Source organism: Mirounga leonina, unplaced genomic scaffold, assembly GCF_011800145.1.
Source record: "Mirounga leonina isolate KUSES-001 unplaced genomic scaffold, KU_Mleo_1.0 Mir_481, whole genome shotgun sequence".
Lineage (NCBI taxonomy): Eukaryota > Metazoa > Chordata > Mammalia > Carnivora > Phocidae > Mirounga > Mirounga leonina.
Genome location: NW_023270773.1, coordinates 1,847,187 through 1,862,732, shown reverse-complemented (window position 1 = coordinate 1,862,732; position 15,546 = coordinate 1,847,187). Strand labels below are relative to the sequence as shown.

Sequence of the window (15,546 nt, the reverse complement as noted above, 5' to 3'; positions counted from 1 at the left end):
CAAAAAGTCAGAACCTCAGGATCCCCCTCCCTGGGGACCTGCATCTCTGGGGGAGGGGGGATGGTGGGGGCAGAAGGAGACCTTCACATCTGGCGGCAGCTGGCTTTGGCGGGCTGGTATTGAAAGGCCAGGCCTGCAGAAAGTCCTGCGAGGGGAGGCCATGTGGTCCGACTGGGCTGGGCAGGAGGGGGCTGGGCCCTCTGGGCAGGGAGGGGGTGGCAGCAGCAGATCAGGAAGGGAAGGAGGCAGGAGAGCCAGAAGCGGCTGAGACTGGTTCTTATAAATAGCCCATTGCACTAGTGCCTCCAATTTTGACCTTTTGTTATGTAAATGTGGCCAGCCCGAGAAGGGCGTTGCCCAGGCCGCCTGCCACCAGCGCCCCCCACAGGCCTAGGTGGCCCTGAAGCGTACCCTAAATCTTCTGGGTGGGAGGAGAGTGCAGCCCTGCTGAGCTCTCCAGGCCTGTGGCCTTCCCTGCCACCGGGCCTGATGGCTGCTGGGCACTGTGGCTGCCCCTGGTACCCCAGCCAGAGAGACCCCAGACCTTCCCAGGAGTGAGGGCCCCGGGACCACCAGGTACCTGCCCCTTTACTGGCGCTCCTTCTTGCCCTTGGCTGACCCTGTCCATCTTCTCCTCCCCAGGTGACCAGGCATTGATGCACCCCCAGGGAGGCCGCGCGCTCAAGGAGGCCACCCCCGCTGGCTGCTGCGCACATGGTTTCTGGGCCCCTGGCACTCCGGTAGGCTGGGGAGGGGGGCAGACGAGGGGGAGGGCCACCTGGGCTGCCCACACAGTCCTGCAGTTCGCAGCCTGGCCCTTTGTGTGCACACAGTGCTGGGTAGCATGCAGGTGAGGCTGGGGCCCACTGCCCTCAGCCTGCAGAGGAGGGGCTGCTGCGGCTCATAGGCTCTTGGAGGATGGGACCTCCTGCCCTTGGCCTGCCCTCTCTTGCCAGCCTGGGAGCACCAGGTATCCTGAGTGCTGGTGGGGCTGACACTGCATTTCCCTGGGGCTGGGTGTCCCGGCCAGTGTGGAAACCGTGCCTTGGGCTCTTTGTCCCTTCCTGGCTGGCTGAGGGGCAGGGGGTGGCAGAGGGTAGGTTCCCTCGGGACACAGGCTCTAGCCTCTGAGCCCCAGCTGAGCGGTCTTGTAAGGCTGTGCTGGCTGAGCGGGTGCTTGCTGCCTCCTATTAGGCCCTGAGTGCTAGCTTGCGGCCGTGTCTCCCCATGTGTGTTCACAGTTCCGAGGCCACCTTTGGGGTGTGCGTGGTTATTAGGGTTTTCCTCTCTTTGCAAATGAGGGCAGGCATGGGGCAACGGCGCGCGGGAAGTGTTTGTGTTACAGGAAGGCAACGTGGGCGTGATCCCTTCAGACTCTGCCCCAAGGGAGGCAGGACTGGGCTGGGTACGCTGGTAGAGGCAGAGGGGTCCCAGGTGGGGCAAGGCTCAGAGTAGTCACTTTCAGAGATTGAGCCCTGAGCCGAAGGACGTGAAGGTACCCTTGTCAACTGCATGGCACAGAGTTGCCTGTGGGAGGGTGCATGTTCCCTGAAGGGCCGGAGGGAGCAGGGAGCCACACCTTGTGCGTCAGGTCCTGCTGCTCATCGGGGTGGCTGCCTGGTCAGAGCACCCTGCTCTCAGAGACCCATGTGCATGCTGTTGCACAGCCCACCTGCACGGTTCCCGTGGAGGTCAGAGGCCTCTCTCTGTTTATTAATGGCATCAGTTAGCGTCTGTGCCGGTCTGGCAGGGCCAGCTGGCTGCTTTTCCTGGGGCCCCGGTGGTGCCAGGGGCTTGACCAGGCCCCCTTTTCTGCTCAGCACCTAGAGACCCAGGCTGGGGTACTCAGGGCCCTCCCGGGGGGCGAGGCCCTTGTGGGTTGGGAGCAGGCACTGGCAAGGGACTGTGGCTGGACTGCAATGTGTCTGCAGGCAGGACTGAACGTTGGCAAACCTGAATTGGGAAGCCAGGGGTTTGAGAGGCACCCGGGGCAGAGCAGAGGTCACAGGTGGAGGCTGCATATTTGATTTGGTCCACGTGGTATTTAAGGAAAAAGAACCTTTATTTGGCATTGGGAGATTCAACCTGAAAATCTCAATTTCTAGCTTGTCCTAAAAACTGGGAAGTTGCCTGCCCATGTGGGAAGTGAGCCCACCTGGGAGCTTCTGCTCACCTCAGTCCCTGCTGCTTCCCAGCACCTCACAATCCCCTGCTCGTCATTTTTTAGTCTCCTGCGAGCTTGTGGCCGACTTCTTTAGTGTGGAGAGGGTGCCCTGGGCTGTGGAGCCAAAGTCACATCCCATTTTCTCCGCTCGGCACCACGTGACCATTGTCCTCTGCTTCTGTGCAAATGGGACCGGTGCCCCTGTCGCTTTTCGGGCAGCATGAGTCCCCATGGGTAGTGTGAGTTCCTTTCCTGGGTACCATGCCTGGTGAGGCCTCCCTGAGCACCACCACAGCCCCACCCTGTCCTGGAGCCCTTGCCAGAGGCTCCCAGGTGGCTAATGCCCATGCGCCTGTTCTTGCCCACAGGTGGTACGCGTGGGCGGGGCGTGGGGACATGGGGCCCGACATGGAGCTGCCCAGCCACTCCAAGCAGCTCCTGCTGCAGCTGAACCAGCAGAGGACGAAGGGCTTCCTGTGTGATGTCATCATCATGGTGGAGAACTCCATTTTCCGTGCCCACAAGAACGTCCTGGCTGCCAGCAGCATCTACTTCAAGTCCCTGGTCCTGCACGACAACCTCATCAACCTGGACACGGACATGGTCAGCTCCACGGTGTTCCAGCAGATCTTGGACTTCATCTACACGGGCAAGCTGCTGCCCAGTGACCAGCCGGCCGAGCCCAACTTCAGCACTCTCCTCACTGCCGCCAGCTACCTCCAGCTGCCCGAGTTGGCAGCGCTCTGCCGCCGTAAACTCAAGCGAGCCGGCAAGCCCTTCGGCTCCGGTCGGGTGGGCGCCACCGGCATGGGGAGGCCACCCCGCAGCCAGCGGCTGTCCACAGCCTCCGTCATCCAGGCGCGGTATCCGGGGCTCGTGGACGGACGGAAAGGGGCCCACGCCCCCCAGGAGCTCCCCCAGGCCAAAGGCTCGGATGACGAGCTCTTCCTTGGAGGCTCCAGCCAGGAGGGTGTGCATGGCCTGGGCCGGGCCGTCTGTCCAGCCAGCGGGGAGGCCGGCCTGGGCAGCTGCAGCACCAATGGGAGCAGCGGGGGCTGCGAGCAGGAGCTGGGCCTGGACTTGTCCAAGAAGAGCCCTCCCCTGCCTCCCGCCACCCCCGGTCCCCCCCTGACCCCTGACGACTCAGCCCAGCTGAGTGACAGCCAGCACGGCTCGCCCCTCTCAGCCTCCGCCCCTCCTGTTGCCAACAGTGCCTCTTACACTGAGCTGGGGGGCACCCCCAATGAGCCCATGGACCTGGAGGGGGCCGAGGACAACCACCTGAGCCTGCTGGAGGGGCCCGGTGGGCAGCCCCGGAAGAGCCTGCGGCACTCGGCCCGCAAGAAGGAGTGGAGCAAGAAGGAGCCCAGGGTGGGGTCCCCCTTTGAGCGGAGGGAAGCGGGGCCCAAGGGCCCCTGCCCAGGGGAAGAGGGCGAGGGGCTAGGGGACAGGGTTCCCAATGGCATCCTGGCCAGCAGTGTTGGGGGGGGTGGCCCCAGTGGGCCCTACGTGGAGCCCCCGTACCCCTGCAAGGAGGAGGAGGAGAACGGCAAGGATGGGAGTGAGGACAGCGGGCAGAGTGGGAGCGAGGGGGGCAGCGGCCACGCCGGCACGCACTACATGTACCGGCAGGAGGGCTACGAGACCGTGTCCTATGGGGACAACCTGTACGTGTGCATCCCCTGCGCCAAAGGCTTCCCCAGCTCCGAGCAGCTCAATGCCCACGTGGAGACACACACGGAGGAGGAGCTGTTTATCAAAGAGGAGGGTGCCTACGAGACGGGCAGCGGGGGCGCCGAGGAGGAGGCCGAGGACCTGTCGGCGCCCAGCGCGGCCTACACGGCCGAGCCCCGGCCCTTCAAGTGCTCGGTCTGCGAGAAGACCTACAAGGACCCGGCCACGCTGCGGCAGCATGAGAAGACGCACTGGCTGACCCGGCCTTTCCCCTGCAACATCTGCGGCAAAATGTTCACGCAGCGCGGCACCATGACGCGCCACATGCGGAGCCACCTGGGCCTCAAGCCCTTCGCCTGCGACGAGTGTGGCATGCGCTTCACCCGCCAGTACCGCCTCACCGAGCACATGCGTGTGCACTCGGGCGAGAAGCCCTACGAGTGCCAGCTCTGCGGGGGCAAGTTCACCCAGCAGCGCAACCTCATCAGCCACCTGCGCATGCACACCTCTCCCTCCTAGAAGCCAAAGACCCTTCTCCCCGGCCTGAGGCTGCCCTCTGCAGACTCGCCCTCGGGAGCCAACCGAAGGAAGGAAGAAAGAAGCACGGAGGCCGGGCGGGAGGGGCCAGGACCCCCAGGTCCCGTGGGGGTGGCTCCTGGGGGCACCTGCAGCCAGCCCCGCCCCCCACACCCAGAGCTTTAATGGACAAGTCTGTACCAAGGGAAGCGAGAGGAGGGAAGCCGAGAGGCCCGAGCTCCGAGTGCACATTGCTGGTGTGCCGTCTACCTCCCGATTCCACCCTGGCCCCCGGCTTCCTGAGAGGGGCCGCTGCAGGGCCTGTGGGAGTGGGTCACGGGGGTCTCGATGGGACCTGGCCCCTTTCCTGCAGGCCAGGTCAGAGCAGGGGGAAGTGGGGGCCTCCCTCCGCTGGGGAGGAGCAGGGCTGCCCCGTGGCCAGGGGCGCAGTCTGTGTGCGTGCACGAGTGCTTGTCTGTGTGCGGGCCACCCTGGCTCTTTGGGGAGCGGTGCTGGAGGGGAGGGGACGGAGCCCTCCTTCCTCGAGCCAGGGGTCACTGCTCACTGGCACTAAGACAGTCAGGGGGCCCCCACCGCCTACCTCTCCACAGCTAAAGAGCCCTCTGGGCCTGTGTTGCTGTTATTCCTACTGATCTGATGCTTTTTTCTTTTTGAATTTTGTTTTTTAAACCAAAACCAACAAGAGTTTATTTTCCTCCCGGCCCCTCGGGGCTGAGCCTGGGTCTGCAGACTGAATGTACAGGGGCAGCTGCCCCTCCTGCCCCCGCCCTGGCTGTGGGCTGAGGGGCGCCCACCCCTCCAGGCCCCAGAAGCCCTTCTTGGCCAAAGGCTTCCCTGGGCCCCGAGCCCCGCCTCGGCTGCCTCAGGAGAGAGAGAGATTTTCCTATAGTTTCTGAGGAATATTCTTTGTTTAGAGGTACTTCTTTTTTATTAAGAGAAAAACCAGTGTAACGTTTATGTGAATGTTCAAACTGGAAGGTCTGGGATTTGTGGGGGGGAGGGGGGAGGCTGGACTCCATGCCAGAGCCGTCGGTACTCTTCTTTTTTCATTTTCTGTGTGTGTGTGTGTGTGTATGGATGTATGTATGTATGTATGTAGTGTGCGCGGTGCATGTGGACAGATAACTGAGCTTTCCTTCCTTCCTTACCGATCAAGGTGGAGAGACTTCTGACCTTTTGCTACCTCTTGAATCCACGAGAACAGTGTGTTGGTGGCTGGCAGCTGAGGCCGTGACACTTGGTTTCCTGCTGTTAGTGTGCACAGGAAAACTCACGTGTGAGTGAGCCTCCTGGGCCCCCCCTACCCCCAGCGCCCTCAGAGAGGGGCTCTGCGCCCCAGAGCGCAACACTCACTGTGTCCACCTGCAGGTGTTCTGAGTGTTGCTGAGCATCAGGGAGCCCGTGTGTGCTTCTGATCTGGGCCTGGGTTGGGGGGCAGTGGGTGAGTGCTTCAGCCCCAGCCCCATGGGACATCAGGGCGTGGAGCCTCACCGCCAGGGCCAGCTCCTTGCAGCTCCCCACCAGGGCCAGGATGAGGTGGAAGTGAGCCCCCCCCATTCTGCCCCTTGGGCCTGCAAGAGCCGGAGCTTGGGAGAGCAGCAGCCCCTGCCAGGCCAGTGCAGAGGCATGGGGAGGCACTGACCAAAGTGATGTATACCCCCCTGGGGGACAGGGAGAGGGCCTGCCCTACTTTGGCACCTTCTTGGGGCGGTCCTGGCCACTCTGGCAAGAGGCTGGCTGCCACTAATTGTCTTGGCCCTGTCTGGAGTCCCACCACTCGCCCCTCACCGTGGGTTTTCTCTTCCAGCCTCAGGACCCTTCCATGGGCCAAGGGTCAGGCTCGCGAGGCCAGACCAAGGCCGCTGTAGGGCTGGGCCAGCGGCTTTGTTTTCATTTTGCTTCATGCTTTTTATTTTTTTTTTCTTTCTACTTTTAAGTTCAGACCAAAAAATTCTAGAGTCATCCTCTACCTTCACCCCTCCAGAGACCCTCCAGCTGAAAACAGCCTGAGTTCAGGGACCCGAATGGTGAAGGGCGTGTTTTGCAAGTGAGGGCTCCTGGCTGAGCCCATCTCAAGGCGCCCCGAGCCCCAAGTTGGGTCTTAACTCCCTCTGGGTGGGAAAGGAACACTGGACCCAGGGTCTCGTGTTCCCGGAAGTCAAGTGAGGGGGGCAGGGTCCTTTCCAGGCCTCTCCGCCCTCCCGACCCCACCCCACTCCGTCAGCACTTAAGCCACACGACACAAAGTCTGTACCGCACGGGAGTTGTACGCACGCGCGCGCCCGGCCTGTGTGTGGCCTCTTGGGCTGTGGGCGGCTGCATTCATGAGGTGACCCGTGAGAGTAGGTGATTCATTTGCAGAACTTCAGGGACTGGGCGCAAAGGCCCCTCACTCAACGACGTTCGTGCGACATAGTATTGTACCCACCTGAGTATTGTATCGAGCCTTTTCTGTATTTTAACAAGAAAGCAAAACACTAGTTTCCTATTTAAGATTTTAAGGGTTTGTGGGGAGGGGTGGGACTAACACAACACTTGGTTTTGTTTTCTTTTCCCTTTGATTTCATGTGGAGTGTGTGCTTGCGAGTGTGTGCGTGGAAATGTGTTAAGAGCCTCACAAGGAAATTAGGCCGTTGGAGGCCAAGGGCGGCTTACAGTTCTCTGCTTTAGTCACTTAATTCCTGAATGTTTCGGAGAAACAGGAAACAGAGAAAATAGCAGATGTCATGTAGGAAAGAGAGGATAAACAAACAAACAAAAAAAAACAAAAAAAAAAGAAAAAAAAAAAAGCTCATACCCAAATTCACAAAACCTATTTTTTAAACCAAAGCACATTTTGAATGAGTATGGAACCTCAATGGGCTCAGAAAAAAAGATACTAATATATTTATCTCATTGTTTACATAAACTTTTACAGTTTCAGACCTCAGCAGCTGTAAGGCCAGTCCCAGTGAATCCCCACCTTACGCTGGAGGCCCTTCTGAGTCAGCTCACGGGCAGAGGGGTGGCCGGGGCAGGCACAGAGCCCCCTGGATTCACCTGAGCCCTCCTCCCCAGCCCCAGGCCTCTCAAAGCCCAGCTGGCACCAAAGAGCGTGGGCCGGTGCTGACCGGCCCCCAGGCCTCCTGGCCGGACCGTGGGGGTCCCGGCCAGCTGGCACAGCAGGGGATGGCCGTTGGCTCTGGCCATGGGACCCGAGTCTGGGCTAGGGCCCTGGGATGGAGGGCCCCCCCATCTCCCCCACTCTGCCTGCGACCCTCGGGGTGGGTTGATGTGAGGGTCCCTCTCAAGCCAAAAAGCCCCGGGACCTTTGCACAGCTCTGTTGACTCCAGTGGGTCCCCACCCCCAGGGGACACCCCCACCCCCACCCCCGGCAGTGGGGGGGGGCTTACTGGGCTGGTCCTTACCAACACAGACGGTGCAAACACTCTGAACAGTGTTGTTTTTGTATCAATATGTTTGTGCAGTGATGAATGTATTTATTTCTCAGACTTGGGGAGAGTGAGCGGCCAGCTCTGCCACCGCTCGCTCCCACCAGACCGAGCCACCCCAAGGGCTCCTCCAGGATTGCAAAAAAAGGTAAAAAAAAGAAAAGACGAACCTTTAAGCAAATAAGAATCTCAGAGACTTGCAGCATAGCCATACACCTCAGCCTGTGAAATGAACAATCTGGACCTTGACGGACTTTTGGAACCTCACGCAGCCGTGTGTGTACTTCCTGTTCGTCACCACTCGGGGGCGCTGGGCTGTCCCGCTGTGCCCCCACCCCCACCCGGTCAGTATTCACTGGACTGGGCCGTGTGCAGGAGTGCGATCTGGGCTGGGCAGGCTGGGCAGGCAGACCCTACCGCCCTCCCCACAGCCGTCCTGAGTGGGGGAGGCCTGGGCAGCCAGGAGGGCAGGGCTCAGGGAAGAGGTGGCTGCATCCGTCCGCCCCCTAGCTTAGGGGACGAAAGCAGAGGCACCAGGCCTCTGAAGAACAGACAAGGGATCTCAGCCCTGCTGTGCCCCTCAAAGGGACCAAGGCCCTTGCTCTTCCCCATGGTCACATTGGGGCAGATGTTACTGAACCTGTGAATCCGATGCCAGGAGTGATGGGATGGAGAGGGACCTAACCAGAGCCTCAGTGTGACATTCCAGATCAGGGGGTGGATGTGCGCTGTGGGAATTGAGGCTGCCCAGGACCCCCCTCCTAGGACCCCTCCCCCATCAGCTTCAGTCACTACTTTAATTTTTCTACCGGGAACCCCTCCCCCTACCTCACCTTGCTATTTATTGCTGTAATTTATTGACCTCAAAAATGCTGCATAACAGACCTCACTTGGGGCAGGGAGGATCCCCAGGGCTCCCCCCCTCCACTTGGCGGGGCCCCGTGGGGCCAGGTGCTGAGGGGAGCCTCTCTGTATCCCACCCATCACTTGTTTTCCCCCTCCCCCCTTGGGGGACCCCAGTTTGGGCAGCTGCCCATTCGCAAATACCTCGAGGGGGAGGGGGAGGGATGGGGTTATAGCTGTTTTGTTTAATCAGAACTGGAAGAGGGATCACGTCCTACTCTATTCCCTTCCCAGAAGGGGGAGGGACACCGTGATCGCACTCCTGTACTGGCCACCGCCGCTGTCAGTCATCACATTGAGCTCACTTCCTTTGAGAGTTTGGATAAATTCAGGTCAGAGCTGCAAGTACGCAGCCCTCAAGTGTCATAGAAAAGCAATTCACCGACGACTGATCTCTCCATTCAGAAGCGTGCAGTCTTAATGTACAGTGATGAGAAACTGTTATTTTATGATCTTTTCATTAAAAGCTTGATTGAAAACTATCTTATGTGGGGCTTCTGTGTTCTGTGGTTGTTCTTACTAAATGACATACTGCTTTCCTTTCTGTGTCCAGCACTTCCAAGACCTAGGAGGGCAGGAGCTGGGATGGGCACGTGCCCACTACCGTCCTAAGGGTGGGTTTCAGATGGGGCTGGGACCTCACTTGGCAACGTGTGTGCATCCTGGGCTTGGGCACTGGTCCAGGGACCCAGCACCCTAGAGTCAGCATCCTCTTGGGCAGTGTTGTCCCAGGTTGGCTAAGACGGTTTAGGGAGCAGTGGATATGTTGGCGGGGACAGGGACCTGGTGGACTGGATGAGGGGAGGTCTGGCCCATGCCCAGGACCACCTGTTGGAGCAGCAGAGTCAGGCTGGGGCAGGGCAAGGGCTCTCTCTTGCCCACTGCTCCTGCTTCCTGCTTGGGGTCAAGGAGGGGAGGAAGGAAGGGATAATCTTAGTCTCCATAGGCAGGGACAATAGTTCCAGTTTCCTTCGGTACTGTCCCTCCCACCTACCAGCGTGGGAATTCCCAGGATGAGTGAAGATCCGGGAGGAGCATCAAGGATGGGACCGGGAGGGTGGTCAGCCAGCTTAGATCCCTGACTGGGGGCTTCAGATGTCCAAGTGGCTCCAGGGAAGCAGCGGTTGAGCCTGGGACCCCCAGAAGAATATGGGCATTGCTGCTTTAATCCATGGTAAGTTTTGTTTTTGTTTTTTAAATGTGTGTGTGTGTGTTATTTTTAAGTAATCTCTACGCCTAATGAGCTTGAACTTAACAACCCTGAGATCAAAAGTCACATGCTCTACGTACTGAGCCAGCCAGGTACCACCTGTTCAACTCTTTTATTTATTTTTTAAAAGATTTTGAGAGCATGAGAGGGGGGAGCAGGGAGCCTGATGCGGGACTCCATCCTGGGACTCCAGGACCATGACCTGAGCTGAAGGCAGTCACTTAACCAACTGAGCCACCCAGGTGTCCAGTTCAGCTCTCTTAAACCAGGTGTTCCCTCTCTCGCTGTCTCTCTGTCAAGTAAAATCTTCAAAAATTATTTTTTGGTTTTATCAAAGCAATAACTGACCATAGTTTAATCAAAAGTTCCTTTAAAAGGCTTAAAACAGGGACACCTGGACTGGCTAAGTTGGAAGCCCATGTGACATGTGATCTTGGCGTCATAAGTTCGAGCCTCCCTTTGGGTGTAGGGATTGCTAAAAAAACAAAGTCTTAAAAAGAGTTTTTTGTTCCCTTAGCCCCATCCCAATGTATGCAGACACCCACTTTTAATTTGTAGCATTTCTTATGTATCTCCACATTTCTAAATAGTAGTAGTATCCTGCTATCTTAATTCATCCTTTTAAGAATCTGGACCTATAGATGAAGATTTTAGTTCATTTTAGTGCATTTATACCCTCTTCCCCTTCCCTTAAATTCCCCAAGTAGTTTAGTTCAATCTAGTGGTTGGGAAACTTCTGTAAAGTAGCCAGATAGTAACTATTCTAGGCTTTGTGGGTCATAGAGTCTCTGCAGGGACTTCACAACCCTGCTGTCACGGTGCTAAAGCAGCATGACAATGTAACAGGTGGGCATGGCTATGTTCCATTGAACTTCATTTATAAGAACTGGTGAAGTATGCAATTTACTGATCATACTTGCCATGATCACCGTGTGCCTTTGTTCACTGCTGAGCCAAGTGGCGTAGCACATCTTTTTGTACCATTTCTTGTTCTCGTGGAGGTTGATTATGTTTTCAGTTACTCAGATTGATTTGTGTCTGTCTTCCTCCACTCTGTAACTCTGTGAGATCCTTCCCAGTACAGTTTCCCGCAGAATCAGACGCTATCTTTTCTGTTATTTGCCCTCCACCCCCAGGGACACCCATGTGGAACCTGCTGCTTTCCTGCACAGATGGGGTGGGAAAAGTTTTCTGTCCTGCTTTGGAAGCCCAGCTTTCTGGATCCTGTGTGTTCTTTTCTTAGATTATACATGCTTGTTTGGGTATTATGTTTTCTCTGGTACCATCCTGAGAAAGAACATATGGGAGGTAGGTTTTTTGAAACTTTGAATGTTGAAAATGTTTTTAAACTACACAGAATCGATAGTTTGGCTGGGTATAGAATTATAGATTGGATATCATTTTCCTGCTGAATTTGGAAAGTGTTGCTTCATTGGCTTCTACCTTCCAATGTGATGAGAAGTCCAGTTCCCTTTGTATGTAACCTTCTCTGGAAGCTTTTAGGATTGTCTCTATTTCAGGTGGTTTGTCATTCGTTGGGCTGGGCTCTTGATGGATTGGTTTCATTCTGGATACCTGTTTCTTCGTTAAATCTACTGGTTTTTGAAACATGTCAGCTGTTATTTTTAATTTCCCTTCTTTGATTATTGCATTTTGTTCTCTTTTCATAGATTTAATCTCTAAGGGAAATTTAATTTTTTTTTTTTACATTTTCTTCTGTTCCTTGTATCTAATTCCCTTTTAGATTCCCGCTTTAGGTTAGTTTTTACCTTTTAAAAAATAATTTTAAAGGCTTTCCTCAAATGTTGGGTTACTTTGGCAGGTCTGATATTCAAGAATGAGACCCTAGAAAGCTTCTTGGAATCAATCCAGTGGTCACCTAAGATGTGTGGGATGAAGGGAGATGAGACACTGCTTTCTCCTGTGCTGAGTTGGCCGTGGTGCTTCTGAATGAGAGGGCCTTATGCGGAAGTGGGGCTTGAAGAGCATTCTAGAGAAGGGTGAAAGATGAGATGAAATACCCTATTGCAGGCTGACCGTAAGTCAGGGCTAGGTTAGGGAGGAGTTCCATAGTTAGAAATCAAAGACAGATTTTGATGTGGGCACTGCTGTTTCCTTCCATAAAGTGTTTAATCTAAAACATGCCTCTTTCCAAAAGATATTTGAGGTAGACAGCAGTGAAGGAATTCTTTTTTTTTTTTTCTAAAGAATTTATTTATTTATTTGACAGAGACAGCGAGAAAGGGAACACAAACAGGGGGAGTGGGAGAGGGAGAAGCAGGCTTCCCGCCTAGCAGGGAGCCCGATGTGGGGCTCTATCCCAGGACCCTGGGATCACGACCTGAGCCGAAGGCAGACGCTTACGACTGAGCCACCCAGGTGCCCTGTGAAGGAGTTCTAAGTAGTCAAGAATGAGCCAAAAAAAAGGAACAGGGAAGAGTAGGAAAAAACTCCTCTGTTGTCATTAGGCCAAAAATTGTGAGTGAGGGTCATGGTCGGCTCTGTGTGTCCAAACAAGAAGGAAGGAGGGAAAAAGGACAAGGTCAGGATGAGTGAACTAGAGGCTGTTTCCACTTCCTTGCGTGAGGAAGTATCTAAATATTTCAAGAACTGTTTCCCAGGAGACCTTCTACAAGGGCGTTTGCTAAGTTGTATACCAAACGGACAGGGAACTTTGAAATGGCCCCTTCCTCAAACCTGGTAAAAGCCAGGGCGTGTCATTGAAGTCTCAGGTACGCCACAAAATGTTGCCGTTGGTGATTCTGAGGTACCGCCCCTGCTTCTGTGGGCCACCTGTAGGTGTTGTGCACATCCAGAGTCTGAGTGAGAATGTGTGGACACGTGTGAGACCTACGCTTGAATGGCCCAGGCACCCGACTGGCTCTGCCCATCTCCTTGGCACAGGCCGGCCTTGGCCCTCCTACAGCCCTGGGAGGCGGGGGCGGGGGGGGTACCCTTCAACATAGGGATTCTGGAGGACAACTCAGCCCATAACGGGGTACACAGGGGTGTGCCACGTGCAGCCTTAGGTGGCCACAGGAGTCCCAGGCAGCCCTCCGTCTGTCGGTGTTCACACCACAGGCTCTGCAGGCTTGGCCTCATGGCCTCGCGTCGGCCCCTCTCTCCTCGGGGCAGGAAGCCCAGCACCCCCTCAACCTGGAACCTGCAGGAGCCTCGCCCTGAAGAAAGCGGTCACTGAAGAGGGCGGTCCCCTAGCAGCTGGCTGGAGGAGGGTGGCCAGCAGAGGGCAGCGTGCGCAGGCTCCCTGGGAGAGCAGGTGGCCACGTGCCCTAGACGGCATCTGCATCCCACCAGCTGAGAGCTGGCCTCTATGCTGGAGAAACCAGATAGAGGAAAGGGTCTGATTTCTTGGGAAAGGTGGGGAGCAGGGCAGGTGTTGGCATCAGTGTAGGAGGCTGGCCCACTCTCTGGGCCGGGGCTGTCTTTCTCAGCATGAGGCAGAGATGCTGGAAGTCTTACCAGTCACCAGCCGGCCATAACGAACCCCCTGTCCTGGGCACTTGGCTTTCTGGGAAGAGAGTCTGCAGTTCTCCTTCCGCCTGCACTGGTCTCTGCAAATGCCGCTGACCGGTGAGTTTAGGAAATGTTGTCACCAAACGGTTTTGGTGTTAGCCTATTTCATGGTCAGCCCTTCTTTCTGGCCACAGGTGACAAAGCTGATCGCCACCTGCAAGTGTCCCTGATGTGAGATCAGGGCCAGCACCAAGGGGATGTCACCATTGGCTTCTCTGTGGCAGGTGGGTGTGCGTCCAGTCCTGGGTTTGTTGACGGTGCATGAATGTGGCCCCTGACTTCTGGGATCCTTGAGTCCTGCGGAGGGACCAGGCAAGTAAGTACTAATGCCGACTGAGTCCCCATAGCCCGCACTGCACCAAGTGCTCAGCCGCACTAGCTCTTCTGCTCACCCTGGGGGTAAATGGTGGTACTGCCCGGATGGCCGGTGACTCACAGGGTGGGTGGGTGGGGCCGTGTCCGCAGGAGGTTTCCGGAGCTCTGGGACAGAGGGCCACCTGGTGGGGACTCATGCCGGGGCTGTGGCCGGAGGCAATGGCCCTGGGCCACAGTGCTCTGTCCCAGGCAGCCAGAACAGTATGGAAGAAGGCCAGGGGAAGAGTCGGTGTGTTGCTGGAACTGAAGCAACCTCCCAGTGGCCAGAGAGGAGTGTGTGTGGGAAGAGTGGCCCCAGACTCCAGCCAGGGCAGGAAGGGCCTCCAAAGCCAAATCAAACAGCCGGGCTTGCCCCCAGGGTGAAGGAGCCATGGGTAGCTCATTGTCTCCCCAAGAGGGCCCTGCCCTCGAGGGGCCACCCCCGGCACTGGGAGATGGAAAGGGGTGTGCGTGCGTGCTCGGGCTGCCGTAACAAAGCCCCACGGCCTCCGGAGCTTGACCGGAAGTTCTCACGGTCCCCGAGGCTGAAGCCTGAAGCCACGTCTCGACAGGGCTGGTTTCTCTTGAGGCCTCTCTCCGTGGCTTGTAGACGGCTCTCCTCCCTCTGAGAGCGTCTGTGTTCAGATTTCCTCTTATAAGGATCCCAGTCAGATTGGCTGAGGGGCCACCCTGACAGCCTCGGGTTAGCCTAACCACCTCTTTGAAGACCCAGGCACATTCTGAGGGGCTGAGTCTTAGGACTTCAACATAGGGATTCTGGAGGACACAGCTCAGCCCATAACGGGGTACACAGGGGTGTGCCACGTGCAGCCTCAGGCGGCCACAGGAGTCCCAGGCGGCCCTCTGTCTGCGTTCACACCACAGGCTCTGCAGGCTTGGCCTCATGGCCTCGCGTCGGCCCCTCTCTCCTCGGGGCAGGAAGCCCAGCACTCAGGCCTGTGCTCGCTGCGGCGGGCGCCTGCTGGGCTTCCATGCCCTTTAGTTAGGGTGTCATCATCCACAGGGGCAGGCTGTGGGGTCAGAGGAAGAACGTGGTCTTGGGCCACACCTGCCAGCAGTTTGGATCCCAGCTCTTCAGGATCATGGCCGGTTTGTGGCTTATGTCCTTGGATAAGACTCTGCAGTGGAGACAGGCTGCCCCATGTCCACTCAGCAACTCTGTATGCGCCAGGCCCTGTCCTAGCTGAGCTCCTATTCCAGTGGGGGACACAGTAAAGACAGTAGGTAATACATGCGAGGCAGGCACAGAGAAAGCGCCACAGGGAGGGGGTTGCACTTTTGGGTAGAGTCGCCAGGAAAGGTGTTTTTTTTTTGGAGTACATTTTCTTTTCTTTTTTTTTTTTTAATGTTATTTATTTATTTATTTGAGAGTGAGAGTGAGAGAGAACAGAGGGAGAGGGAGAAGCAGACCTGCCACTGAGGAGGGAGCCTGATGTGGGGCTCAAATCCCAGGACCCTGAGATCATGACCTGAGCCAAAGGCAGACCCCCAACCTACTGAGCCACCCAGGTGTCCCAGGAAAGGCATTCTTAAGAAGCTGGAATTGGGGTGCGGGGGCGCCTGGGTGACTCGGTTGAGTGCCCGGCATTTGATTTTGGCTCAGGTCATGATCTCAGGGTCCTGGGATCAAGCCTTAGCAGGGAGTCTGCTTGAGGACTCTCTCTCCCTCTGTCCCTACCTCCCCCCAGCTCGCTCGCTCTCTCAAATAAATAAATCT

General features: G+C 56.7%; 1 protein-coding gene across 2 annotated transcripts in view; it reads left to right on the top strand.

Annotated features, from left to right (window-relative positions):
- HIC2 (HIC ZBTB transcriptional repressor 2) overlaps positions 1-13,846 on the top strand; it is a 37,664-nt gene extending 23,818 nt beyond the window's left edge. The window contains exons 2-3 of one of the 2 annotated variants that reach the window (XR_004676329.1): positions 643-740; positions 13,679-13,846. Coding sequence is in view for 1 of the 2 variants with exons in the window: in XM_034989197.1 (XP_034845088.1) it covers positions 715-740; positions 2,533-4,357 (1,851 nt within the window). In the remaining variant the exon portion in view is untranslated. Of the gene's footprint in view, positions 1-642; positions 741-2,532; positions 7,966-13,678 lie in introns of those variants that run through there. The other variant, XM_034989197.1, reaches the window with a different exon arrangement.
- Positions 13,847-15,546: the final 1,700 nt, after the last annotated feature.